This window comes from Paralichthys olivaceus, chromosome 13 (assembly GCF_024713975.1).
Source record: "Paralichthys olivaceus isolate ysfri-2021 chromosome 13, ASM2471397v2, whole genome shotgun sequence".
Classification (NCBI taxonomy): Eukaryota; Metazoa; Chordata; class Actinopteri; order Pleuronectiformes; family Paralichthyidae; genus Paralichthys; species Paralichthys olivaceus.
The window spans coordinates 6718682-6745757 of record NC_091105.1 but is presented as its reverse complement, the minus strand read 5'-3'; the positions used below and the strand labels follow the sequence as shown (position 1 = coordinate 6745757).

Sequence of the window (27076 nt, the reverse complement as noted above, 5' to 3'; positions counted from 1 at the left end):
TTGTCTGTCTATCAACTACTATCCCTCTTTCTCTCTCACAAACACATTCACCCCATTTCTCTCTCTTTCTCATGCAGTCTGTTGCACAAGTGATGTTTCTCGACATACGTGAAGGTCCATTCCCCCCTTTCTTTTAATTTTTTTATTCATACAGCCCACTCGTTTCTGCCTCCCACGCAGCAACTTGGCGTAACACAACTGCAGGGGTTGTCTGCATGTGTGAAAGCAGTTTTGAAAATGACACTAACTACACAATGAAGAAATTAATTAACAAGCAACACACATTCATTCATCTCATCGGCTATTGTGCACAAGCACATGTGAGAAAGTGCAGCTGACAAGCCCAAGTTAGCTCAGGAAAATCCAATGCATATTGTGAATTGTAAAGAAAAGCTCCCTTCGTTATGTTAGAAAAAAAATCTATAAAAAATATGTGACAACGGTGAGAGACCTTCTTTTGATTTCATTTATTTAACAGTCACCAGATGATGAGATACATTCTCTTAGAAAAGAAAGACAACAAAACTGATACTCTTTTTGAGATTTTTAAAAACTATTATACAATATTCTTAATATATAGATTTTGTACAAAATAAAAGTCAGTAAAGGGGCAAACGGAGAGTGACATCTTAAAAAACTGAGAAAAAAAGAGGAAGGGAGTAGACTCAAACAACGACCACATTTGGGAGAGACAAAGACCAATCTCTTTCATAAATAAATATAGGAAATTAGACATCATATATAGCTCTCTCTCCAATAGCAGGGCGTTGCTAAATGTCTGTAGCATAGGTTATAACATAACTGCTTGTGAGGCCCATTTGCTTAGAAAATTCCACCAATTTTCCACGTAGATTAAGTGGAACCAGTGCGGCTAAAAGCCCTGAAATATAAGTATTTACCTCAATAATAGGTCTGATAGTCTGTGCCATGCTTGACCTTTGGCTGGAACAATAACCCCCACCCCACCTGTATACCCCTGCACCCCCCTCGTTTCCTTTGTGTGCTGTACTTGGTACAGACCAAGCGCAGATACTGCTTGAGGGAAGCAGAGAATAGGGATGTCCTCTTTTTTTTGTCTGCCAAGGCCAGTGAGAGACAAGCTTCAGTCTCCCCCACTCACAAACACGGAGACAATCGAGCAGAGCACATGTGTGAGGGGGGCACAGTATTGGAGTATAGGAAGGTCATACCGCACTATACCAACGTCATTTCTCCATTGAATAACATCCTTACACTGCTGCTATCACAGCGCTGTTCTTGTTGGTCCTTGGAATTTCAACAATACAACAACATCTACAAGACAACAGAATAAACACACAAAAAGTGGATGTGGATGGCTGTGGGGCATCACAACCCTGTTTGACGTAGACTCATGCCACTCTGACTGACTGATTGTTTTCTCCGTGAATCTCCTCTCTTTGCACCTATTTGAGTTGTTGACGCTCAGGGTAAAAGCCCAGAAAACATGGGAACAAGGGAACACAGAATACAGATATGGAAATGATTTACGATACCAATACGCTACATGTTTTCAAACACATGCCCAATGAGCACGGAAACTGAGGCTGATGACGGATCCCACTGCAACAACAGACTTGTTCTATCCTTGTCTCCATCTTTTCTATTTTTTGTACCCTCTGTGAGCAGGCAAGCGGACAGTGACATTGGCCCTTCTCAGAGCAGGACAGCAGGCAGAGTGACTTGGCGTTAATCACAGTTTTGTCTCGCTTTCTTGGCACATTAAGTTGGAGAGGCGAGTGGCGGCCCGGGCGGCCGGGGTGAGATATGGGAGGACAACGCGGTAGATTCTCAATAATGACGCATCGCTGCCACATCACTTTGGAGATTAAAAGCAAGATGCTGAATTTCAATCAAAGCACATTAATGGCTTGGTGTGAGAAATGGCCACTTTGTCTCCACTGGCAGGCAGAGAGAGGGAGACAGATAACGAGAGAGAGGGGGGAGCTGGCAAAAGAAGAACAGGTGAGACAAGGTGATATGACATTTTAATTCACCAAATTGCATGCTAGCCAGTAATGATAGAATCCCTTTAACGATGTAGTGACAAAATTCTCCAAGCAATGGCAAAAGGTCATTGACAGAATGTTGCATTGAAACGAAAAGTCACAGTGCCAAGGACTGAATGCATGAAGCTGTAAATAACAGCACTGTTGATGTAAGATAATTAATTGGAAGCAATGATTATGTGAATGTCACCACTACAGTGGTTTCACATCAGAATTCTGTCGTACAAATACTCAAACCAGGGTTAAATCTAACAATATTATATTAACTTTTAACTCATATATCAATTAAAAATGAAAATATACTTTGAAATAAGGGAAAGCTCTAAACAACAAAAATCAAATCAAAATGAAGTCAGGGCTTTATTGGAAAAAATAAAGTAAAATGGATTGTCCTCACCACTGACAATGATAGCATATGAAACTAACGGGTCCGATTTTAATTCGATGCCAGGTTCTGACATTTTATCAACTGAGTTTTTGATTTCTTTGAAATCCCGTCGCCACCTTACAAAACATGCCAAGCTCTGCCTGAGCTGCTCTGTGAACGTGTTGCACTGTGAGATGTGACCCACTTGGAATAAAGTGCATTGAGAGTTCAGTTCTCATGGTAGATGAGAAGCGATGTTGGGCAATCACAGCTGAGAGATTGTCATCACAGTATAGCTAGTACAAGGAAAAACCTAATGTGACATCTTGGAGGGGAGGGGAATAAAAAGAGGAGGGGGTGACAGAAGAACTGTCAGGACAACAAAGAGAGATGGGGGTGTTGGTCGTATAGTCTCTGTGTCAAGTCAGGAGTATCACAGTTGAGCACAGTGCTTCTTGGGTGGGGTAGTTCTTTCTGTGGGTGGGATGTGTTGTCCTTGACTTCAGCCTGGCACCCAGCTCTGGTTGCTGTGGGCTTGCTGAGGACTGGCAAGACTGCTCATCCCCATCCCCATGCCCATGGTCACACCCATGCCCATACCCATGCCAATGCCCACCCCCTGGGCTAGGGAGCAGTCAAAATTAAAGTCCATCTCCTCCCCAGAGTCCATAATGTCGTGGAGGAGGATGGACTCCACATCACAGTCCAAGCTACCATGGAACATGTCAATGTCCAAATCGGCTGGTAGTCTCTCAAGGGTGTGAGGTTGGTGATAGCCGTGATAGTTGCTTCCAATGCTACTGTTCCCCATCCCCTGGCCATGGTGGTAAGGTCCGTTTGTCATACCTTGGTGTTGGGGGTCAGGGTAATGGTTCTGACGGGGGTGTGGGGCAGCGGCCACATGGCAGGAGTCGTGGGGCATGCCTAGCATACCTGCTGGGTTTGGGGGTAGGGTGGTGGAGGCAGGGAGGTGGGCATGTGATGGGGGGCTGTACAGGTAGGGAGCTTTGTGGTTATAGGTCTGCAGCTGATTGCTGTTGCCACGTGGGGCCAGGGCCACAGCCCGTGGGGGTGTGTGGTTATGGCTCTGGTTGAGGTTGTGACTGTTGTGAACGAGGCTGTGGGGTGAGTTGTGGTTGGTTACACTGTTGTGATTATGACTTGGAGTATGGCTGTGAGTTCTGTTATGGCTATGAGCTGAGCTGTGACTATGAGGTCCATTGTGGCTGTGACTGTGACCATTGTGGTGACCAGGGAGGTGGCCATGATGGTTGGAGCTTACTCCATTACTAGCTTGACCAATCATAGGATGGCTTTCCCTCTCCTGTCCCAGCATCATGTCCTTGGAACAGTATTGCTGCCCAGCTGGAACCCCTGTTAGCAGACTCTGCAGGGCATTGGTACTGGAGTATGCCCGCATGGTTCCAGAGAAACTGGCTGGCTTATTCTCCTGAATGGTCTGCATTGGTGAGTGGTGACGCAGCATCCCCATGCCTGTTGCTCCATAGATGCTGGCACTATAAGAGCTCTGACCCTTCACTCCAGAGCTATAGTGGTAAACAGGGGTTTGCTGCTTGAGTCTACCAACAGCTGGGTGCTGCTGGTGTTGCTGCTGCTGCTGTGAGTGATGGTGATGATAACTCTCCTCCATGAGCTGCTCGTCCAGCCTGATGGCACCTGCCAGGTTAGCCAGCTGAGGCAGCTGCTCAAGGGGGGGACAGCGATTCCCAGCTCCCATGGATGGGGAACGGGCACTGGTCGGTGAGGGGTAGAGATGGGGGGATGTTGAACAGGATAAGCCACCCTCCTCTGGTTCCTCAGGTTCTTCCTCAGCAAGGATAGGTGACAGACGCCCACTAAGGGTCGAGGCTGATGAACTAGCCCTGGAATGGAGGTCTGTCCAGGCGTCAAACTCTCCATCTGTCCCAGTCGCACCTCCAACTCCTGGGAGGCCTTTCTGTGGTGGGCTGCCATGATCGGGGGAGCCCTGGAGCCCCACCACAGCAGACCCTGCTCCTATCCCAGGACGGCCAACCCTTTTGCCTCTGATGCGGCCTTTGCTTTTTAGGTACTTGGTGCTGTTGTCCATGGAGACTGCCCGCCGGCGTGGAGACTTGCCCATCTTCCCTCCATCGGGGTTCAGCATCCACCAGGAACTCTTCCCAGTCCCTTCATTTTGCACTCGGATAAAGCGTGTGTGGAGGGAAAGGTTGTGTCGGATGGAGTTCTGCGGAGAGATAAGAAGAACACACCATTTTTATTGAAAATTATTGATATAAAATGTTACACAGGCAAATATGATTTTCTGACATACAACAATAAAAGGACTGCTCATAAATTCAGTAAATGTTCAAATTAAATATTCAACCCACTATGCAATCAGTGTCAACCAAAGTTAGAAAACTAAGAGCACTTTTGACAACACAATCATGTCCGAAGGACAGCTGCAGCTGACACAGAGCAAGACCCTGTAAAACCTCAGCAAACGATCTGAGAGTCAGTCATGAGACACTCTCCTTATGTACGTCAATCCTCCCACTTTCATTTCCATCAATCCATCTGTCCTCCTCTACTGCTCCTTTCAGCCAGGCTGATGTAAGCTGCTGTGGTTGAGTGTACTGTATGTTTGAAGTCGGTGCCAGACTGGCTCGGTGCCAGCCCTGTCTCTTTTGCTCTTGGGGGGGGTATCGTAAGATTGAGCCAGGAGCAAGGAAGGCTAATGGATGTCTCCCACCCTCCACCATCCACCTTCTCTCCCTATCTCCCTTTCCCTCCCATGTTTTGTCTTTATCACTTTCCCTCTTTCTCTTTTGTCACTGTCTGCTACATATTTCAACTCGGCTGGATTTTTGTTTTTTTTCACAGACTTCTTAGCACACAAGTCGTTTTCCACCTGTGCTTTCAGTCTCTATGCCTTCAATTATACAGTGTGTCACCAATTACTTTCGCATTATCCTCAACACCAGCATGTATAGTCACTGACTAAGTAATTCAAAGCATATAGTTTTTTTATTATTATCATTTACATCTCAATGCTTGCTGAATACTAATAGTTCATGATGTGCAACAATCTGTCATTGCAATTCTCATTTTTGTAGCGTGTGGGGCATTTTGTCGCTCGAGCAGGTAAATATCAAATCTAAAGCTCTTCCTGTGGTTAAAGAATATGCTGGTACAATAGATTGTTTCAGATTGCAGAGTACTCCCACTTCCACCATCTCTATCATGTTGCAGATTATTTGTATTCACACTGAACTGCACGGCAGGGAAACAAATAAATCAAATTGCAGCAGAGAACACAAACGGGAGGCGAACTGCATTCAGGTGATCTGTGAATGCCTCCTTGGGTTATCTTACTGTGACACCTCCAGCATTGGGTAACCATGGCAACCAGGTAAACGTGCAAAAACGTGTAGAACTATATTATATTGTGGTGAGAGAGAGAGAGAGATGGAAGAAGAGTGGGGGATGGGAGAATGGATGCAAGAGGAGGCGGTTGTTTGATGCGGCTGCTCCAACACTAAACAGCCTTTCATCTCGGCAGTGCAGGTCCGCAGGGGATGCCCGCTCCGTGCTTCTGACGGCTTCTCTACGTGCCGCGCCAACTCCCTGTCTCACTCTGGCTGGATCATCCACCTATCATACCACTCCAAATCTTCCCCATCAAGTCCCGTGCATGCCTGAATTAAAACATATGTAAGCTTTCATGCCAATCCACCACTGAAAATGGGGCATTTTTCAGAGAGCTGACGCACTTCATGCTTGCAACTCTGTGTGACCTGTCTGATCCAAATCACGATTTATCCTCATACGAGGGAAGAGCGTCCCCACTGAACTTGGAGGGATTTGTCATCGTCCAAACCCTCTTAAACTGATGAATCCACCTGCTAAGAGAGATTTGAGAGATTTCAGATGGTGGTCAGCCACGGTGACGGCATCATCATCATCACCATCATCATCCTCCTCATCCTGACTGGCTGCTGGCTTCCGGTCGTGTAGTTTTCCACCACATGGTTTTTTGTTCATTGTCATCCTGTTTGTGTGTTTGTGTACTTTAGTATCTAAGAATAGCCCGGGTTGCAGGTGGTTCCACCATGGGTGTGGTTCTGTCCGCCTCCTGTTCCCTGAGTCTGAGTCAGGGGCAATTTGGCCAGCCTATGGCCCTCACGCCCCTGAAACAGGCAGTCACTGCTAATCCCCCTCCATCCCAGAGTAATCCCAGACAATCCTGGGCTAATCCCAAGTTGATTCAGGGGCACTCCCAGCTGGGTGTCTCACGGAGAGCCATGCCAGGTCACCACGGACACAGTGGGCTGCCCGGATATGCTATGATCCAATAGTCATACAGCATAAGGGGAGTTTGAGCTGTGGGAAATAAGGACACAGTAAAACCCCTTTAGGATGCAGTGTTATTGCCAATGTTTGTGTGTTTGTGTGTATTTTGATAAACGATTTCTGAGGTATTGAGCTGATTGATGTTAACCATATTTCTGATGCCTCTGTTGCACTGACTACCTTTACTCTGTGTGCTGTCCTTGAGGGTTGCCTTTGCCACGTTTCCACCCCTACGGGCTGAATAGAATAAAATTGAAAACTTTATTATGTTTTAAATATTCATAAAATGGAAATTCTCTTTCAGCCCCCTGGCTTGCTGAGGCAGACGGATGAAGCCCACAGAAACATACAATGACGGGGGAACACACACATCACACGCCTGGGTCCAGGAAGCTACTTCCTATTCAAATCATACCCCTTTAATACAATGGACCTAGTGGAGAGGCCTCTAAATAATGAATGAAGCAGTGGCTGGGCTTATGCAGAGAGATGCACTGCCTGGTCCCATAGTGCTGAAAAGAACAGACAGAGTCATAAGTAGCAGTGCAACTTCTTTGTTTTGTCATCAGAGACATCTGCAGTAGTCAGCCTACAACCAGCTAAATCAGGCTGAAAGTTGTTTAAGTGAAATTAGTTGAGGATGGCAGCTTGCAGACCAATCTAAGTCACTTAAGGTGAACACGGTTCTCTAGGTTGCAGGAAAGCAATCAGCTTGGGTTCAACTCTCATTAAGACCTAAAAATCCTAATAGCTTATTTAGATATTTAGACAATGGATAGGCTGCTTTGTCCTCAGATTAAGGCTTAGGCACTTTTGCAAACAAATCCTACACTTTTTTATTTAGCACACAGGTGGACGAACAGAGAAGGGCCTTGCATTGGCTCCATGAAGGAGCCAAACAGGCAGAAATGTCTGCTTTTGTTATTTGATCCCACAGATTATAGCTGATTATTTGTTGATGAGCAGAAACAGGTTCTTGTTATTCATCCGTAATAACCTCTTTAAGAACCATTAATTTGGATCTTGGAAATCTTACAAAAACAATCAATTGCTCTACTCTCACCGCCTCCCTTTTTCCATGTAAACTCACTTTGATTCAGGGACTGGAGAGGCCTATTTAGAGCTGGGAATCAATGATGTTTAATGGCTATCAGTGCTGAGGCTTAACACACATCAAAGTTCGGCTAGCTACACAATCCAGCTGCATTATGAGGCCAATATCCGTGCTCAATATACCATATCCAAGTGTTTGCACAGCAATGTCTAACAGCTATGGGCTTGTTACTATGCCCAACTGGCTTGGTGTCCAATACTGCCCTCTGTGTCCTCATCAGCATAGGGAGTGGATGTAGATAGGGGTTGTTATATTGGGCTAAATGGCTCATCTGGGTTAACCTGACTGGCATGGGGGGGGCAGCAGTGCTAGGGGATGCAGCAGGAGGTGGAGGGGCCTGGGGGTGGGAAAGATAAAGGTACTGCGAGGGGCCCCTTCAAGCCACACAAAGGGGTGCCCTCAAAATGCCCCCCACTTGCCCCATCCCCCTCTATTAGCCCCCCACCACCACCACCAACAGAACCCTTTCTGAATATTTCCCGCTCACACACATGCTCACACACAGAGGGGCGAGGAAACAGGTCAGACAGTTTATAGGTCCCATCTTGTGGCGAATGTGCACTCATTCAAACAGAACTGAGTGAGGAACGAGGCACTGTGAGTGGGGTCTGGGAACTGGCAAAAAGAAACCACTCACCCGATTCAAACAACCTCAAGGGTGAAGCAGAGTGGTGCACTTGCCCAACTAAGAACACAGCAGCTGTTCTCGTAGTGGCACCGGGTAAAGCCGTTTGCCACACTCGACTGGTATTACCAAACCATTTCATGCAGAATGGAGCCATTATGTATTGTCAAAGGGTATCCCTCTATGGTGCACATTCATTTGATAAGCCTAAATCAAGGGGGAGTAACAGAAGCGCTAACTGTGTTTATTGTGATGCTGCATTTGCCTGTGCAGAAGGCAGGAGGGATCAGGGGGAGGGGTGATTTCAACACAAGCAGTTTTGTTCAGCACAGGAATGAGTTTTGTCAGCTAAGCCTGTCTCCAGGCTATTGGTGGAAATTAGCGCCGACTAAATATTCGCTTTCCATGATTGATGTCACGGCTCGCGTTGTCCCTTTGAAAGGAAATAAAGAATTTAGAGCCATGTGGATTAATAGGGACAGGGTTGGGGGAATTTAATGTGTCTGAGGGGGACTTGAAGAGGGACTGAAGAGCCTAATGGCTGCACAGATATGGCACAAAGGAGCTGAGACGATAAGGTATCAGAAAGTGGGAGAAGACAAGTGAGAGTATGACAGTAACTACAAGACAGAAAACTGGAAATTGTGTACGAGAGAGAAAGAGGGAGGGAGGGAGACAGAGGGTATGTGAGACAGAAAGAGAGATGTAGCTATTTGCCTGAGAAGCCCAGAGTCAGATGATTAAAATCCCTTTAGGAGACTTCTTTAGGAGAGACAGATGGGCAGACAGGCCTGTTTTTGGAATACAATCAAATTGAAAAGATTAAAAAGGAGTCTCTTTTATTAGGAGGTGAGAAACAGTTACTTCTCTGCCACATGTCATCATCGCCTCCACAGCAGTGGTCACGACTGCATTGGCATGCACGGCACATTAAAGCCCTCGTTGGAGAAAAAAAAAAATAAACCTGGGATTAGGAATTGCATCTGTCTCAGTGTATCACTGTGGGGTCTCTGAGGATTGGCAGCATTAGTAATTTATTACTGAATAAATACGCCTGTCAAAAGCTTCAGTTCTTATGGGATCCATAAAGAAAAAAAGCTGAGCTGAGCCCCAATAACTGGAGGACTCGTCTCTAATCGCTGTCCTATTACAGACACAACTTTCACTCAATCTCAACACCAATCTGAACAGGTACGATTCAAATGTGCATGCCATTGTCCTCGAATAGACTGAGTTTGCACAGTAGAGTGATTCAAGTACTGTGAAAGGTGCTCTGTATTCGACCCAATTATTCCAACACTGCATTGGTACCATTTATAAAAAGGCTTAAAATGGAAAGCAAGTGTGTGGTAGTGTCTCTGTTAGCCTCCGAACAGGAAGTGGCTGTGGAGAGGGGTGTAATGGAGTTGGTAGGGGATTCCTGCCTGACTGTGCACTAATTGCAGCCAATGGCTGGCGACTCATCAGCCGTGCCCACCCTGGCGCCAAGGGTAGAGTTGGCATCAGAGTGGCAGGGTGTGGGATGGAGAAGGGCTGCCGCAGCTTTGGTGGATATAAATAGATACTGACAGCTTAGTAGAGCATCTGAGACCCGGATAGGGGATCGGAAAATCCGCTCACATGATGCCAGGGTCAGCTGAGCGTTTCCGGTGGGGACACAATCTGGGCATCACGTCTGACGCCCACGCACAAAACAAGGAAGCCTCAGAGTGGATGAGGGCAAATTAATAGGCATGTGCCACAGTGTAGAATGGATGTGATTTTTCCACTGGGATCTGCAAGGTAGGCAGAGCTCACGCCCTCCCACTGAGGATTCACACAACAGGTGTTTGGGCTGGGCCACCTGTGGGGCCAGCCGCCTGCTCGCACTTCACACCTCGTCGAGGGAGCAAACTAACATTTTCCATTGGGCTTGCCATGCTTTTGTTACAGACCAACACATTTCTGGAGAGGCTTTTACAGCTTTTTTTTTTTACAAGATCAGCAAGATATGCGTGTGTGCAAGCGTGCGCGAGTCAATCTGCATTTATGTGAGCGCCTGTGTGTCTATATTTGTGTATCAGTCCATTTAATAGCCAACAGGCACAGTGTGGAGTTGATTATATTGAAACCTCCCTCTGCTATATACAAAGAAACTGATGGCCAACAATGGAATCAATGCAGGCCTGGGCTTTTTCCGCACTCGGCCTCCACGTAATCTCATTCATAACAATGAGAATCTCATTTCCCACATTCTAAAGGTCAGTGCACACCTCTGATCACACTTTAATAAACATCATTCTCACCGTTTAATTTAATTTCAGCAGAGCAGGAAACTCATAGGCAGCCATGCACATGGCATGCAAAATTCATTGGATCGTCCCTTTAATTGTTTCAATTTCACAGTACAGAGAAGAATGACCGCAATCATAGAGAAGAAAAAAATAATGTGTGAATTCATAGAAATACAAACTCACATCTGCAGAACACACACACACACACACACACACACACAGACGGAGAAAAAGATAAGTAGAATCAGTCAAGTGCCAGTTACATTTTAATAAAATAAGCTTCTCAATTTTTTTGGAGCGGCACCAAGTCGTGCCTCCACATCTCTTTTGTCGTCACACATTTTAACTCTCACCTAAATTGGCAAACTGCACTAAACAACACACACACACGCACGCACACACACCTATGCACACACTCACTCACTGTCTCCCACACGAACATTGCACACACACACACATGCCAACATGACACAAAGCCTGGCACATCGGGCACACTCATTACTGCAATGCCAAGCTACCAGTTGCTAAGGAGACCTGTGGGAGAGGGAGGGTTCCTTGTTGTTGCCATAGCAGCCGGCTCGCTCCCTGCCAACTCTCTCCCTCGGGGAGAAACAAGGCAAGAGGTGGGGGGTGAAGTGGGTAGAGGTAGGGGGCAGCGGTTTAATAGGGCTATGGAGGTGCAATGGAACTTCATTAGCCATCAGTGTGCGCCACACCAACCACCGCTCCCCATGAATGCCGACCCACATGCCGCACTTCAACCCGCAGACCTCCACTAACTCACGCACAGCCCATAGACTCCCACTTATTCACAGACCTATATGGATAAGATGGAGAATGGCATGCTCAGAATGAAAAACAGGGAGCCGAGGGTGTGTGGGGGGGTGTATCTGCTGAGGGAGGGGCTGAGAGGGCAGAGGTGAATGAAGAACATAAAGACAACGGAGGAACAAAGGAGAGTCAAAGAGCGTCTTTAAATGTGGGGGCCCTGCTTCAGACTGTGTGGAAGCAATTCTCTCTGCAACCGTGCCTCCTCCTAATCAACCTTGACCTTCACCTACTTCCTCTGTCTAGACAAATGGACGTAGAGTTTATAACAAACTCTGTCATTACTCTTGGCATCAGCACGATAAGACTCTGCACATCCACCTCTCTGTGTTCACTTAGTGTGTTTTGGTAAAATGCACACTACGGAACGTTGTCCTTGACATCTTTCAGTTTCTGTTGCCAGACTGCACAACTCTAAAATACTGATTTGAGCGTGACTGATGGCTATAAATGCTACCTGTTAATGGAGCTGTCAAAAACTGTGATGCATGATTGACAACTTTTCAAGCTTTTGCAAACAACCGAAGGACCTCATGTTAGCTGACTCATATCTCTGTGATTATAGCTTTTATTAATTAAATTAATATATTTGATATTCAATTGTCAACTTTATGTGTCATTTAAATTCAGCAGCTAGTGTAGTCACATGGTCCGAGGTTAAAAAGTACAATTAAAGGCGTTTTCAGACCTGAAAGTTTGAACCAAGGTTTGTGTCTTTGGTAAATTGTTTACATTTGATCATTGGAATTTAACAGATTTAAACGCTGGCTAAAGACTGTTGTAAGATATATGAATGTTCGGTTTTGTGACATCGATTCTGCTATTGTGTCCTTTTTGAATAGGGTGCGTAGAAACAGTTAGCATAATTGTATCTTAGTGAAAAAGCCCAAGCCACTAAAGTCACTTAGAAATGTGTTTCATGTATAGAATAGTTTCATCAAGATTCACAAAAATGAATGAAATCTTAATGACTTGCATGAGAAGGAATGAGAATGAGAGGTATTTCCTTTTCACTGCCTCTCTGTCAATGGAAATCCGAGAGAAAAAGAAGTCTCAAAATTAATCCACGTTCGTGTGTACACGGGCTCAGTAACTGGATCCTTGTAAAGTCAAGGTGAACAGAGTCTGAACACCTGTAGGGTCAAGTGATTTCTGTATTCAGGAGCAGCGCTGCAGATATTGACAGCTTGATAAACCCACGATACTCCTGCCTGCCTTAGATTCTCATATTTTAAGTACCAGTGTACAGTATGTACGCAGGAATGTATTGATTAGTCTGAATGAGGCCTGCGTGTGCGTGCGTGCGTGTGTGTGTGTGTGTGTGTGTGTGTGTGTGTGTGTACAGTACAGAATACCACCCATCCCACCTCTCCAACCCCGACCCAAGCTTGACCAACTCAATACAAGCTCATATAAGGAGAGAAAATGAAAGGCGGTGAGAAAGAAAGATAGATAGAGAGATAGATAGATAGATAAAGAGATAAAGAGAGACCCCTGTAAAGCTGAGAGGAAAGAGTGAGATGGGGGGCGGGCAAGAAAAGACAGGATTTACCCCTCTTGCCTCACCCGCACCCACCCTCCCCCCGTTTCCTGAAACAAAAAGAGCCCAATTAAGTCAGTTTGAGTTAGGGTCTTGTGTGTGTGTGTGTGTGTGTGTGAGAGAAAAAAATATGCATCCACATCATGAGAGTGTACGCAATAGAGAGAAATAGGGGAGGGGGCAGTGTATTGTAAGTTGTGGTGCTGTCTGAGGGCAGGTGGGGGGGGGTTGTTGGGGTTGGGGGTAGAAGAGGGGGGTGAAGCACTCTCTCTCTCTCTCCCTCTCTAGCCAAAGAGGGCCAACCTTGCTCTCAGCTCCTCGACGGGAGACGCTGAAATATTAATCGCCACGCTCCAGCCGCAGACTAGTGAACACAAACGCTTCAAACTCCCACCCTAATGAGTGTGTTCATGAATGGCTAATGTGCACAGATGGGGGGCTGATGACTGGATAGATCGCAACGGGGAGGTGAGGGAGGGAAAGGGGAAGGAGGGGAGGAAGGGGGAAAGTGAAATTTCGGCGGGGTGCAGCGGGGGTGATGGCGAGGGGGAGCGGAGGCATGCCATGACCTTTTAAGAGCCTCCTGAAAACTTAATTAAGACTAGCCCTGCGCTACTCTTTCCTCCCGCTACTCTCTCCCACACACACACAAAAAAATTCTGTATGATCCCTCGTCCTGTCTCCTTACGATTGTTTACCCCCTTGCCCTTTGCACACGCCCCCCACTGAGCTGACGTACAATAGATTTCTGGGGATGAAAACTTCAAAATGACTCACGCTGGCTTTTTATGGTCACATCAGTTTCTTGGTCATGTTAAGGCACGTACACATCCTGAGATAAACAAAAAGCACGAGCAGGCATTAAAACTGCAGCAGCTGGAATGTCTTCCTTTACCCCCTACGTGGATACATCTCAGAAAGAGGCCGGAACAAACCCACAGGGCTCTGGAGAGGAAGGTGAGGAGCTCTTTCACCTTAAATGCCGTCGACTTCCACAGAGAACTTGCGGTTATACATCTCACTGATGGGATGAATCTTAACCTGCTCAAGACGCAGGACGTGTAGGTCAAAGCGCCCTCTCAACCGGAGCTTGTTCTTTGGGAATGACAATTATTCACATTCATCTTTTATGGGCAAATCTGACCCTTTCTTTCACCCCCAAGGACGCTTTGTTTCCTCAGTGTACCTCCATCCTCATCACTGACTCCTCGTCGCCTCATCGTGTACCGACGTCACAAAAATGTTTGAAAACATGTAGCGAGTAACAGAAATGCAGGCTACGACGCGTCTCGATTACCATAGAGGCCATCTCCGGATTAGGAGCAGCCAGCGTGCGGACGCATACAGACGTACACACAAATGCACTGACATGCATACACTCCCAGCATCTAATTAGAGGAGTGAGATGCTGTTGACCTACTTCCTAACCTCTCCTCAGCAGTCCGGATAGAGGCCTCTGTTTGCATCAGTTGGATTAAGGCGGGAAAATGGAAGGTGCCTCACAGTGAGAAGTATGGAATCAGAGAAGGGATGGTGCTGCTCACGATGGGAAGGCTTATTTTACATAAGAAAAATGATGAGACATGGAAGACACTAAAGCCATTTTCAGACATGACCTCTGGGAAAAGCCGGAGAATTGGCTACGGAGTTTACCCAGAGTTTTTCTTTCATACATGCACGACACAGCAGGAGGTTCTCTGACATGTTCACAACAGCAACAAATCCGCCGCCGGGTGCAGCAGACAGAGGCAGGAAGTGTCGCATTAACTCCGCTGCAGAGATCACATGATTTTGTTTACAGCACCCGACACGGTCGTCTGCTCTAATCGCCACGAACTCTCTTGACACTTTCAAATGTGTCTTCTTCATGTGAGACGCAACTTTTTCACAGGGAGATTTGTTTTATTTTAGTTTTTTCATTTTGCATCTGTTGCATGTTAGAAGCGTCATCAAAGCAGTCTCAGAATAACAATACATACAATACTAAACACAAATTGCTTTTATAAAAATCTGTAGGAGACGGGGTTGAAGCCTCTTAACTTCAGCAGCATCATGTGAATGCAGATGAATTTCACGCAACAAATATTAATATTCTGAGGTAATTAGCTTTTATTTATTCACGTCTTATTCTTATATCATTTGTTAATTCAAACCTTTGCTTTATTCCATTTTGTTCCATTTAAAGAGACACGTTCAAAGGGTATCCGTACAATTCTCTAGATACAGTGGAATTATGTGGATCTGTGTAATCAGTTAATTCACTGTTCACGAAACTGACGCTGCAGTAGTTATTATATGTCAGCGACATTTGTGACCTAGCGAGGCTTTGCGAGAACTCTCTGTCCAACAGCAATGACTGAAATTAAATACTGTAATGACAATTTTCCTCTCTATGAACTTAGGACATGGCAGGGGATTTATTTCTGAAAGTGGGAAACGTTTTAGGATGTAAAGCATCATATCTACCATCAGATAAAGAAAAATTACAGTCTAATCTCAGAATCTCCTCATGATGGAACCAACGCATCACTCACATCAGACAAAAGCAATACGTACAAGAAAGCCTCCAAAATAGAGCATCCAGTGTCTGAATAAGAAGAGCCAACTACAAAAGTTTTCACTTCTTACCTATAAATGCCACATCGGTGGGATGCCACCATACAGAAAAGACAACTTTAAATTTAATAGCATCTCAAGCCACTTTTCCTGATTCTTCACTCGACTGCCAACGCATGAATGAAGGAAACCAGATAGTGAGAGAGGAATCATCTTAGTGCAGACCAAGAAGTAAAAGCACTGTCGAAACTTGCTGGATTAGAAGAGTTTGAGTTCGAGATATTTCACTTTGCTGTCAACAGAATACTTCAATGAACTAAATAGCAAAAAAAATTAAGCAGATTACCTACGCAGTGCATTGAATGACTAATCTGCTACACTGCTGCCATACCTGCAGAAACAAACTGAAAAATTCAGTGTGGCCTGGTATTTTTCTGTGCAATGCATTTTTTGTGTCCTCTGAACAAAACTTGACGTCAAAATCTATTGTGTATTTCCTATTTTTGTGCTGTCTTCTCGTTTTTAGCATGTCCACTGTTACAATTGTATTTGTCCTCGAGCTCAGGGGCCAAAAGAGACACTAGCAGCATCATTAACGAGTGAGCTGTACCCTGTGATTACCTCGATGGCCCACATCTATCCATCACATGGAAATTCCTGAAGGCAGATGCAGCTGGATGGAGGCATATTTACAGTAAGTGCGTGACTGTGAGCCCCACTGAAGGGTTGTGTGTGTGTGTGTGGGGCAAGGGTTATAGTCGCATACCCACACACACATATACGTCTGTCAGCTTAGCATGAGCTGATACATGTATGTGAGAAAGTGCTGCACCTCTCTATGCTATACTGTGTGTGTGTGTGTGTGTGTGTGTGTGCGTGCATGCGTGCGTGTGTGTGTGTGTGTGTGTGTGTGTGTGTGTGTGTGTGTGTGTGTGTGTGTGTGTGCGTGCGCGTGCGTGCGTGCATGTATGTGACAGCACTCCTGGAAGGGGGCTGCAGCGTTTCTGCCTGAGTGCGACTGTCAGTGGGCATCACTCAGCCCGGCAGTGTGGCAGGATGCGAGGATCATTAGTGGAGACGGAGGGGGCGAGAGAGGGAGCAGAATGGAGGAGAGTAAAGGAGAAAAGGGGAGAGAGGGGCAGTGACTGTGTGAGTCGGGCAGCGCGTCTTAATATCCGTCTTGAGAGCATTACACACACGGCAGTGCACTTTCCTCTCAGTCACGCTATCACCCCACCGCAAAGACCCCGCCATGCACAGCCCCCCCCCCTGTCATTCTCTCCCCCTCTCTGTCACTCTCCCTCCCCTCATCCATCTTACCCCTTTTCACCCTGCATCTCTGATTGACCCTCTCTGTCCCTCCCCACATCTCTGAAGTCGTGCCCTCACTTAAGCACGGTGCGTTGCAGCTTTTCATTTCCCCGGCTCCAGATTTATCCATCCTGCTTCCCCCTCTTCGCTTGCATCTTTCCATTTCAGCCCATTGCTCCCATTTTCACCCACTCCCGATCTTCTCCTTGCACTAAGCATCATTGCTACTTGACCTACTCTTAACCGCAGCAAGGTGAAACAATGTTCTACACATGTGAGACATAAGTTCTTTTCACTTCTGTCTTCATTCCTCGCTACATCCCTGGCACTTCATCCCCCTGCAGTTATGCGTGTCAGGCTTTCACTGCTTCAACCCTCAGCTTATTCATTTGCACATTTACCCATCAATCCATCCATTCGTCTTTACTTTACATCAGTATACTTCATGTCAACATTCATGTGTATTGCTCCACCATCCACCCCTCCCTCGATCATCCCCTACACTCACACACTCTCTTTAGTCAGAGCGATCCCTCTGATCTCCCTCTATCCCTCCAGGTCTGTGACCTGTGCTGCGATGTCCTGTGCTGAATACCAGAATCAACATGCCTGACATTTAAACAAACAGAGCGGCTTCTACAAAGCTAGCTGTGTTAGCATGAGTGCTAAATCTCCCTTAGTTTGCTTAGTCAGTGGGCTCCCAGGTTCATGGATCCATTTGTTTGCTTTACTGTTTTAGTATTTATCACGCAGAGATTGTCCCAGTGAAACATTTGTGATTTGTGTGTTGGCACCTGCTGTCAGTGGCATCATGAGGTAAAGGAATGCAGGATGTGTGGCAAGATGCCAGCTCTGTTGAGTGGATTTCGAAGGTATGGAGTCAGATATGAGTCTAGCATGCAAGCGTTTGCACAGGACACATGCGACTGACAAAGGTGCAATGGGGACAGTGTAACACGGCCACTGAAGTCTGCATATCAGTCCCATATTGGACTCAAACAGCTTAACAGAAACCAGAATTGTGTTGCACGGGTCCAAAAATAAAGTGCTCATTATAAAATGAGATTAAAGTCATAAGCCTGGTCTACTTTGAAAGATTTCCAGTGAAAAGCTCAAAATTAGTATAAACCCTGTTTACAACAGGCATTACCAAGTGTTTTAGATGATCTGACACAAGTGGACAGCTGAGACACATCACCCTTTACACCTGTATCTATCATGTGTCCCTAAAGTGTCCAGCTGACCACTTGTGTACAGATTTCATTGCTGCCAACATGTTTTCAATGCAAAAGATATGTGGTCAGATGCGTCCTAAACCCTCCCTACTTCCTGCTTCTTCTTTTTTTTTTACACAGCACACACCTGTAATTGGGGAAAACATCTGGCTCAGGTGCAGTACGGCTCAAAATCGACAGAGCTTGAAAGATCGACAGAAAATTGCGTCCTGAGTCGTCATCTGCTGTGGTAGTATTTTTTGGGATGAAAAACAACTGAGCCATACTGGACCAACAGTGTCAACAACAATATGATAGTGCTGAAATGGTTTGCACAGAGACAACCAAGTGACCTAGAGCTTTCAAACAATGTATAATTTGTCAAACTTAGACTAAGACTGGTACGAACCAAAACACATATGAAGTAGCACAACCAGAGAGAGGGTGTGTTTCTTAAAAAGTTGAATTAGACACTAAAGGCTGGTTATAAAGTGATTATTTCAGCAATTACCTGATTGTTTGATCCACATTAAGTCGGTCAACAACAATTTATCATTTGTTAATGATTCCATTAAGTCCCATTTTAAGTAACAACTCTTATAGAATGACAGTGCTTTAATTAGAGCCCAAATATGAGTTGTGTCAATCTGTGACAGTGGAGAAGTGTGTGTGTGTGTGTGTGTGTTTGTGTATGTGTGTGTGTGGTGCTCTACTTCCACTCCCCTGCAGGCATGTTGTGCATGCCAACCATTTTTAGCTTTAATGTTAAAAAAAACGTGGTTAGTCTACAAAGCAGACTGAAGAAGTGAAGTATGACATTATTTCACTTACAAGGCCGAAAGTCAGGGCAAGTTCATGGACACCGCAGAGCCCGGCTGTAAAGGATGTTTGAAAGCTACGCAGGCAAACGGAGCCAAAGCGTCCAACTTGGCAAAGAAGCTCGGCCACAGACATGCCAACAGAGACAGAGAACATGATACCTGACATAATTACACTGTGCCCGCAAACAAGGGGTGAGCACAGAATGTTCACAATTGAAGTTTAACAAGGGCAATAATAACTGCTAATCCGTATGCAACTGTTCCCACTACTCACTTTAACTTTGCTAAAAATCAGGCAACCACAAGCATTAAGCGCGAAATGGTAATTATGGTATGTTAATAACCTCTAGAAAGAAAAGTGACTCATTATAGACCTAACGTCCACTGAGAAGGTTTACTGAGTGATGAGGTGAAATCTGGAAGTACAAACAAGTACACAAGTACAGGGGACGTTAGGTTAGTGCACATAATGTAAAAGCCTTAACAAATGGAACTGCACTTAGTAGAGCACACACCTCCACCAAGGCCCAACAGTCCCCTTGAATACAATGAGGATGCACCTAATTTTACAGACTAATAGATATCAGTTCCATCCATGAATTGTTTCCCGGGAAAATAATGAAAAATGTTGAAATATGTTCTCTCTCGCAACGTTAAAGAAAAATAATTTCCTGCGACCGCACCAAATTTTTATGGGTTCACAACAAATACTTCCCACATTCTTCCGCCAAGTTTCGTGGAAATCTTGTTTCCATACAAACCAACATACGAACCAGGAAACAAATGGACAGGGATGAAAACTATAATCTGAATCTTATCATTTAATTGAAGAAAACACTTCAGTGCACATGCACTACAATTGCAATATTTCTATATTAAAATAATAAATACGAGTGACAAAAACTTTTAGTCTGGTGATGAAGCGTAAACCTGTTATTAATAGTCTGAGGTGGATTAAAGTAAACACAAATGAATAAATACACCTCTGTGGCTCTCCTGAATACATTTTCTAGTTTCAGATACTTTGGTCTTTAGAGGTTGCAATGAGCTTTTGTCTTAATGTTCTCCTAATTTCATTGATTATACAATTAATCTAATGTAATTATTGATCCTCACAGACAAACAGGATGTTAAAATCCCAACCACATGTATCCCCACGTTCATTCATCCTGTCTTTTGCGTTCTCTAATCATAGCAAGGAAACATCACAACACACACACACACACACACACACACACATAAACTTCTCAAGAAGGAACGTCAGTGTTCAGCTCTGCATCGCTTTCTTTCTCGCTTGTACAAATTCCATTGCATGAATTACTACTTTTTTGCCTAATCACCATTCCAGACACACTCAGGCCTGGAAAAGTACAAAGACAGCTCCACACACCCACACACGCACACACAGAAACACACAGCCTTGACTCCAGCCGCTTCCCTCGGCTGCCCCTCTCACACCTCCTTGCCACACATCTAGATCTCCTCCCTGGCCAGTCTTTGGGAATGAATCACTTGTAAAGATTTGAGAAGACTTTGCTAAGCTGATTGCTAAAGGGGAGGGGGACAAATTACCATTGCACAACTGCATAAAAAACCTTCTTGGGTCATGATTTGCCTTATGTAATAGGTTGTGTGTAAGTGTATGTGTGTGTGTGTGTGTGTGTGTGTGTGTGTGTGTGTGTGTGTGTGTGCGTCTGTGTTCCCGAAATACATTCCCCCCCGCAGCCCCTACCCCACGCCACTTACCCATTTTGCACTAATTGAGGGATCTTTTTTCGGAAGCCGTTATTGCGCACATTTAATTATTTATTTTGACGGGAAGCAATCTGGTGGCTAGTGAAGAGTCCGTGTGTGTGCATGTGTGTGTGTGTGTGTGTGTGTGTAGCAGTGAGAGAGTAATAGAGAGAAGGGGAGGCGGAGCAAGACTGGGTCAGTGCAGCTTTTTGGGTAAATGTGTGTGAACGTGTGAGGGCAGAGCTACTGTAAGCCAACTGTGTCTGTGGGGCTTTGCATGTATGAAGAGTTTGAGAAATTTACTCTGTGTGTTTCTACGTGTGCGAGTGCATGTGTCTTGCATCTCGGAGTGCACGGCTCTCTGAGTGCAACGGGAGTGCACTAATGGACGCACACTTGAGCTGAAGTGTGCAGAGTGTAGCTGAAGTGCAGCCAAGTCTGGCTTCCAGTCCTGCTTGGAAGCCCTATAATCTACTCTCTACTATTCTAGCTCTCCTTTCCTGCCCCCTCCATTTCCCTTGCTCTCCCCTACTTGTCTTTCTATCTCTGTCTCTCTATCAATTTAACATTTTCATCCCCTCCTCGGTGGCTATGACGGCCGCCCCCGTCTCCCCACTGTCTCCCTATTAAATCTCTTTATCCTGGTTCTGAGAATGAAGACGCGTGGATCGGCGGCATCGCTGGCTCGCCGCGGACTTTTCTTTTCTTCTCCATTCCCCCCCCTCAACCCTTCCTCCCACCTCCCCGCTGTGCAGTGAAGAGAATGAAATAAGGGAAGACGACATGTAACCACCAGTAGTCTTGACCTTTATCAAGCTCCAGCGCCTGAGGCAGGGTGAATGAGACATTAAGAAAATGACTGAGCATTATTAACCCCTACTTACTTACACACACACACACACACACACACACACACACACACACACACACACACACACACACACACACACACCCTGCTCTGAACAATTGGCCCTGGTGCCTTTTTTTCCTTGGCGTGCACTTCTCTGACAGTTAAGGATAAGCTAAAGCTAAATGATCATACTGGGAATAACACTTATGCATTCTGCATCACATCACTTTAAAAAGATAAGAATGGCAAGACCGGCCGGCCTGCCAGCTCACATTGTTTAACTGTGATTGATCCCCTGTCGAGCTACAGCTTCCCAGCGAATGCAAAAACATTGCTGAGGAACCGAAGCTTCATTATAAAGCAACCGCACAAGTTCTTCAAATGATGCATCAGCGTCTGAGAAAAAGCTGGACCTGAGAGGACCAGAGGTTAACCCTCACTACTGCAGTCCCAGCCTAGCTGTACTTCTAATAATAGATCATTTCCCTCTCTCTCATTTTCTTCTTCTTCTCAGTCTGTCTCTTTTTTTGCCTGTGTGCACGACCGGCGCATGTGCATGTGTGGCCATCCTTCTACTCCAGTCAATCAATGAGCAGAGACAATTCCCCGAGTGACATTTACGGAGAAGAAAGAGAGCCATTTATCACTTTAGTTTTGGGATAATAAAAGAATGACTGAATGAGCCTGTGTGTGTGTGTGTGTTTGAGGGAGAGAGCAGGCGCGCGAGAGAGAGCTAAAGATGAAAAGGGGATTTCAAAAGCACATGAAAGAAGCAGGAGAAATGAGCGAGGGAAGAGGGAAATGAGTGATAAAAAGGCTACTTTGTGGGGAGGACTGAGAGTGTGAAATAGAACAAGTGAGGAGAGAAGAGAAGGCTGTGAGTGACTGACAGTGAAAAAGAGAGCACAAGAAAGCAGGGGAGGGAGAAAAAAAAACGGGCCTCGGGTATGGAAAGAAAAAAGGCAGAGACAGAGGAGAGGGGATTGAAAAAAGGCTCAGAGCACAGAGAGAGAACGAGGGAGAAATAAAGGGAAGAGAGGAGGATGGAAAAAAGGGTCCGTGAGAAAAAGAGAAAGGGAGAGGAGACAGTCGGAGACAGAGCGAGGCAGACGTGGTGGGTTCATTCAGGGCTATGAGCAGACTCGGAGTTCAGACCTCACACGGTCAGCATACTAAACACCGGACCCAGTGTCCTGACCTAGATTCATGCAAGTGACATACAAATCCAACTGGGGAGGGAAGAATTTCAACCCCCCCCCCCCCCCCAACCGCCTCGCCACACATCCCTCAACCCCAGCTGGTCTCGCAGTCACCTCATAACCCAACAACCTCGCCTCAATCCCGTTACCGCCCCGCGCATATGCTGGCTCCCACACAGATTTGCTCACACATGGCTTGTTTTACACATACAAATGTACAGGCCCGGGCAGGACCTCAAATGAGAAGTGATTTCTCTCCAAGGTCGGCTCCGTCTTTTCAGCTCAGGTGAGTCGACATTACACCTCAGCGGGGTGCGACTCCGGTTCCTGATCAGCCATTACCCGACGTGACCTCTACAGCTCCATCCATCAGCCACGGGCGCGTGGTTCAGCCGCAGCATATCCACCAACCATTAGCATAACAAGCATCTTTCTTGAACATAACTCTTGCTGCTCCTCCTCGCCACTCCCTTCCTTTTTCTCCCCTGTCCACCTGCTCCGATTAGTCAACGTTAACTACATTTCCCTTTGTGAGGCGGCTCCCTTCATCACTCGCTGGGACCGCCAAGCTCAGGTAAACTGATCTACGGCCCTTGTATACGCTTCTATTTTCCCTCCCACAATCCTTTGGCTCATGACAGGTGCTTTTGATGGACAGGTGGAGAGAAGCGAGAAATCCGGGAACGTGGCTGCCAGGAAGGAAGGTCCGGAGATGAAGCGTTGAGAAATACAGCGTTTAGCTTGGCATACATCATCGCTTTCTCAGGGACAGGACATGGCAATATGCGTGGCACATGGCCATCAATCGCTTGCATACATGCAGGAAGAGATATCCGACGAGGAGAAAAATTGCATTAGGAAATATGGGTGCCCTGATTTGTGGGGAGACGGTTTTGTGGCCCGGAGAGAAATACCGCTTGGAGCATACTTCATCTTATAGCGTGAAGAGGAAGAAGCATCTACGTTGTTTATCTAAAGCCCCCCCATCTAGTTACAATGGCTTGATTTGAAATATTCATATACATGTATGACAAGATCAGGCCCATTATGATGCTCTCTCAGCGGGGCCTCACTGAATGGACTGAATGGAAACCCATCAGTCAGTGAAAATTATGAGGACATGATACATTACATAAGACTATAGATGGGCATGAAGAGGAGTATTATTGTAGCTGGATATCAATCAGGGCAACGCACACGCAGTAGTGTCATCAGTATGATAACATGCTATAGGCTATTTCAAGGATAAACCCGCCATTATAATATATCACAGAGCATATAACAAAAGGAAAACACATTAGGCTTTGTGTTGTGTGCATCATAAAGCATTATGGGTTATGTTTTAGATGGATCTGTGAGTATACAAATGGTACCTCGACCATGAAGCGTAAATCATACAGCCTACAAGGGCTGCAGCTTGCGATTGTTTCCCTTATCAATAAGAGTTATTTCTACTAAAAATGTATCTTTAATCAAACATGACAATTTGACATAACTTGACCAACAGACCCAGTTTTACTCCACCTCTGAACATGTGAAAAGTAAAAGGAAGCTACGTTTATTTCAGTTGAGAAGCTGGACGTCTTTTTCTGGTGATAAATGGCTGAAATTATTAATTATCAAAACTGTTGATGATTAATTTTCTGCTGATCAACCACTATGATAAACTAACTTAACGTTTAGCTCTACAGTCGAGCAGATCAACATGCAGCTCACGTCTTTGTTGGCCAGCGAAACGAAAACATTCTACAGCGACGCCCCCAAACAGTGCATGGTCTGTATCTAATCAGAAGTATATGAGGCACATCTTTAAGTACAAATAAAAATAGTATGTGCATTGTACGGCTATTAAGGTGCGCACCGATACGGAGTCAGCGAGCCTGAGGCCGTGTTGGTGGTGGGGAAGGCGGAGGGGGGGAGTACTGGAGACGGAGCAGAACAGAGTGGAGCAGAGCGGGGCCCTGTAGTGGTAGAGAAAGAGACAGAAAGAGTCGACCCAGCGTGACTACCGCCTGCCTGAGTGGAGCAGCCTGCCTGCAATTAAGGTGGAATCAGGGAGAAATCTGCGCTGCCTTGATAATGAGCCCCGTCTGAATTATTAACGAGAGCTGTTCCCCCGGGACCCGGGCTCCCACTGAGCCCATCAACCCCCCCAACACACCCACATCCACACACACACACACACACACACACACACTTACACAGGGAAAGAGGGGAGCGAAATCCACTCAGAAACATGCACAGCATAATCACACATTATGCACATTGACAAAGATGAGCAACAAGCATGCCATTGCACATGGAGCCTGAAATTTTCAGCACCATGAGGGCCAACGCATTTCATTCACATGCTGAAGTGGTGACTATCCAGAGCCATTACAAACATATGCAGTGCACACATTTCTCCCGCACAAAATAACTCCAATCACTGCTGTCAGATTGAATTTGACAGACTTTTCTCTTCAGCATAGCACTTGACTGAATTTGATAAAATAAACCTACCTGTTAGAAGAAGCCTCCATTCAGCCAACCAAGCTAGTGCAGTGATACAGGGTGTTTTCCTCACCACATTACATTGTGAAACAGTACACCGAGGTATTTTGTTTCTGAGTCAGTTATTATATGATGAGTCATTTATTGCGTATTAGTTATTTTGGAAAGTATTTTTTGTCATGGATGAAAAATGCCTTAATCAAAAACTGTTGTCTGGGAATAATATTACTGTTAACTCAGCTGACAAAGATTTGTGAGCCCTGCCTCTATTTTTGTTCTGCAAACCATCTAAACTAGTGCATAAGCAGTGAGTACACGGAGTTTTAATTAGCGGGACGACAAGTCACAGGGATACAATAGAAAGTGCAAAAGGGTAAGTGAGCAGGAACATGGTGAATTTTACTTCCACTTTATTGAAATGTGGGAATGCACTACAATGAAATTAAGACCCCAAAGAGAAGAAGACTTCTCTGTTCCCTCTTCCATAAGGCGTTTGAGGCCATCCCCACCTAATCTCAATGACACCAAACTAACAGCTTCAGAGAGAAACACACACCACATTCTGTCCCTGCAGCTGTGAATGGTTTTGCCAAAAAATCCGCGGGTGCTCACCAAACACCGCCACGCCTTCCGTGTGAGCCAATCGCAGCGCGTCAGACAGGTTTCAAAACAAATCAGACAGCAAAACAAGCACCGCAGAAAGTCGCTTCCGCTTCTCGGTCAGCCCCCTCCACTCTCAAAAAAATAAAAAATGTTCACCCCACCCAAGAACAGAGTGTTCCTCCATGGGTGGTTCATGGAGGCGCAAGTGTGTTATGTTTTTCGTGCAAATGTCTGTGAGCCTGAGTCAGAGGGAATAGTGGAAACCATCACCCTAAATGGTGCAATGGGAAAAGAATGACAATTTCTCTATGCTTCACTATGCTTCTTCAGAAAATGAACTAAGAAAAGCATTTCATATTCTAAGAAATGCCACCAAATGGCTGTTAGAAAAGAAAAAAGAAAGAAAATGCAGAACCATGGGTAATGGGCTTGGTAAGAAATGTTTCAACCGCTGAAGTTCAGCTGAGAAGAACATCCAAATTAGTTCAACCCTGTCGAATTGGGAACTTGACGGTCTCATCCCCTTCTATTCTGCTCCAAAAGTCCCCAATAGCTGAGAGGAGTCGAGCTGGGGGGAAAAAAATCCAGCATTGTTATCCTATTATCTCTGAGATAATGTGAGATGTGAGATTTCTCTTAGATAAGAGGAAGCAAGCTGCTAAGAAAAAGTCTAGATCACTGGCTGGAGACTGCTAAAGCTCAAACACCTGACGCCATAGCTCCCACGAGAAAGACTCTTCACCTCAATTGGCCCTTGTGCAGCAGGAGAAAAAAAACACTAAGAATGTATAGAATGTTGGATGGATAAAAAGATGGGCGGAGAGATAAGGAGAGATAACATGGTTGTCTGCTCCATACAGTGATAAGAGAGAGTGAAGTAATATCAAAGACAAAATGATATTGTTTTTCATTTTGCTGTCTCCTGATTGCTGTCTCCCATATTTGAATGCGTGCCCATGCTTTGGTAATTTGCATGTCCATTAATCATTTTCAGTGAGAAATGAAGTGTCATGGCTGCCTGAAGGCTGCAGGCGGAAAGGCGGTGAGAACGGGCTTCTTGGCATCAGATACCCAGCTCAACCTGAATATACTGCCTGAACCCAACCTGGCTCCGGCTGCAGAAGCCAAGGGGAGATGTAAGGTGCTCATAATCCTACACCGTAAATCTGTCCAGCATGCATCATAT

At 45.6% G+C, this 27076-nt stretch overlaps 1 protein-coding gene across 1 annotated transcript in view; it reads right to left on the bottom strand.

Annotated features, from left to right (window-relative positions):
- Nucleotides 1-2754: 2754 nt before the first annotated feature.
- LOC109633011 (forkhead box protein O6-like) overlaps nt 2755-27076 on the bottom strand; it is a 29023-nt gene continuing 4701 nt past the window's right edge. The window contains exon 2 of the mRNA XM_020092594.2: nt 2755-4621. Coding sequence (XP_019948153.1) covers nt 2897-4621 — 1725 coding nt within the window. The 3' untranslated portion in view covers nt 2755-2896. The remainder of the gene's footprint in view (nt 4622-27076) is intronic.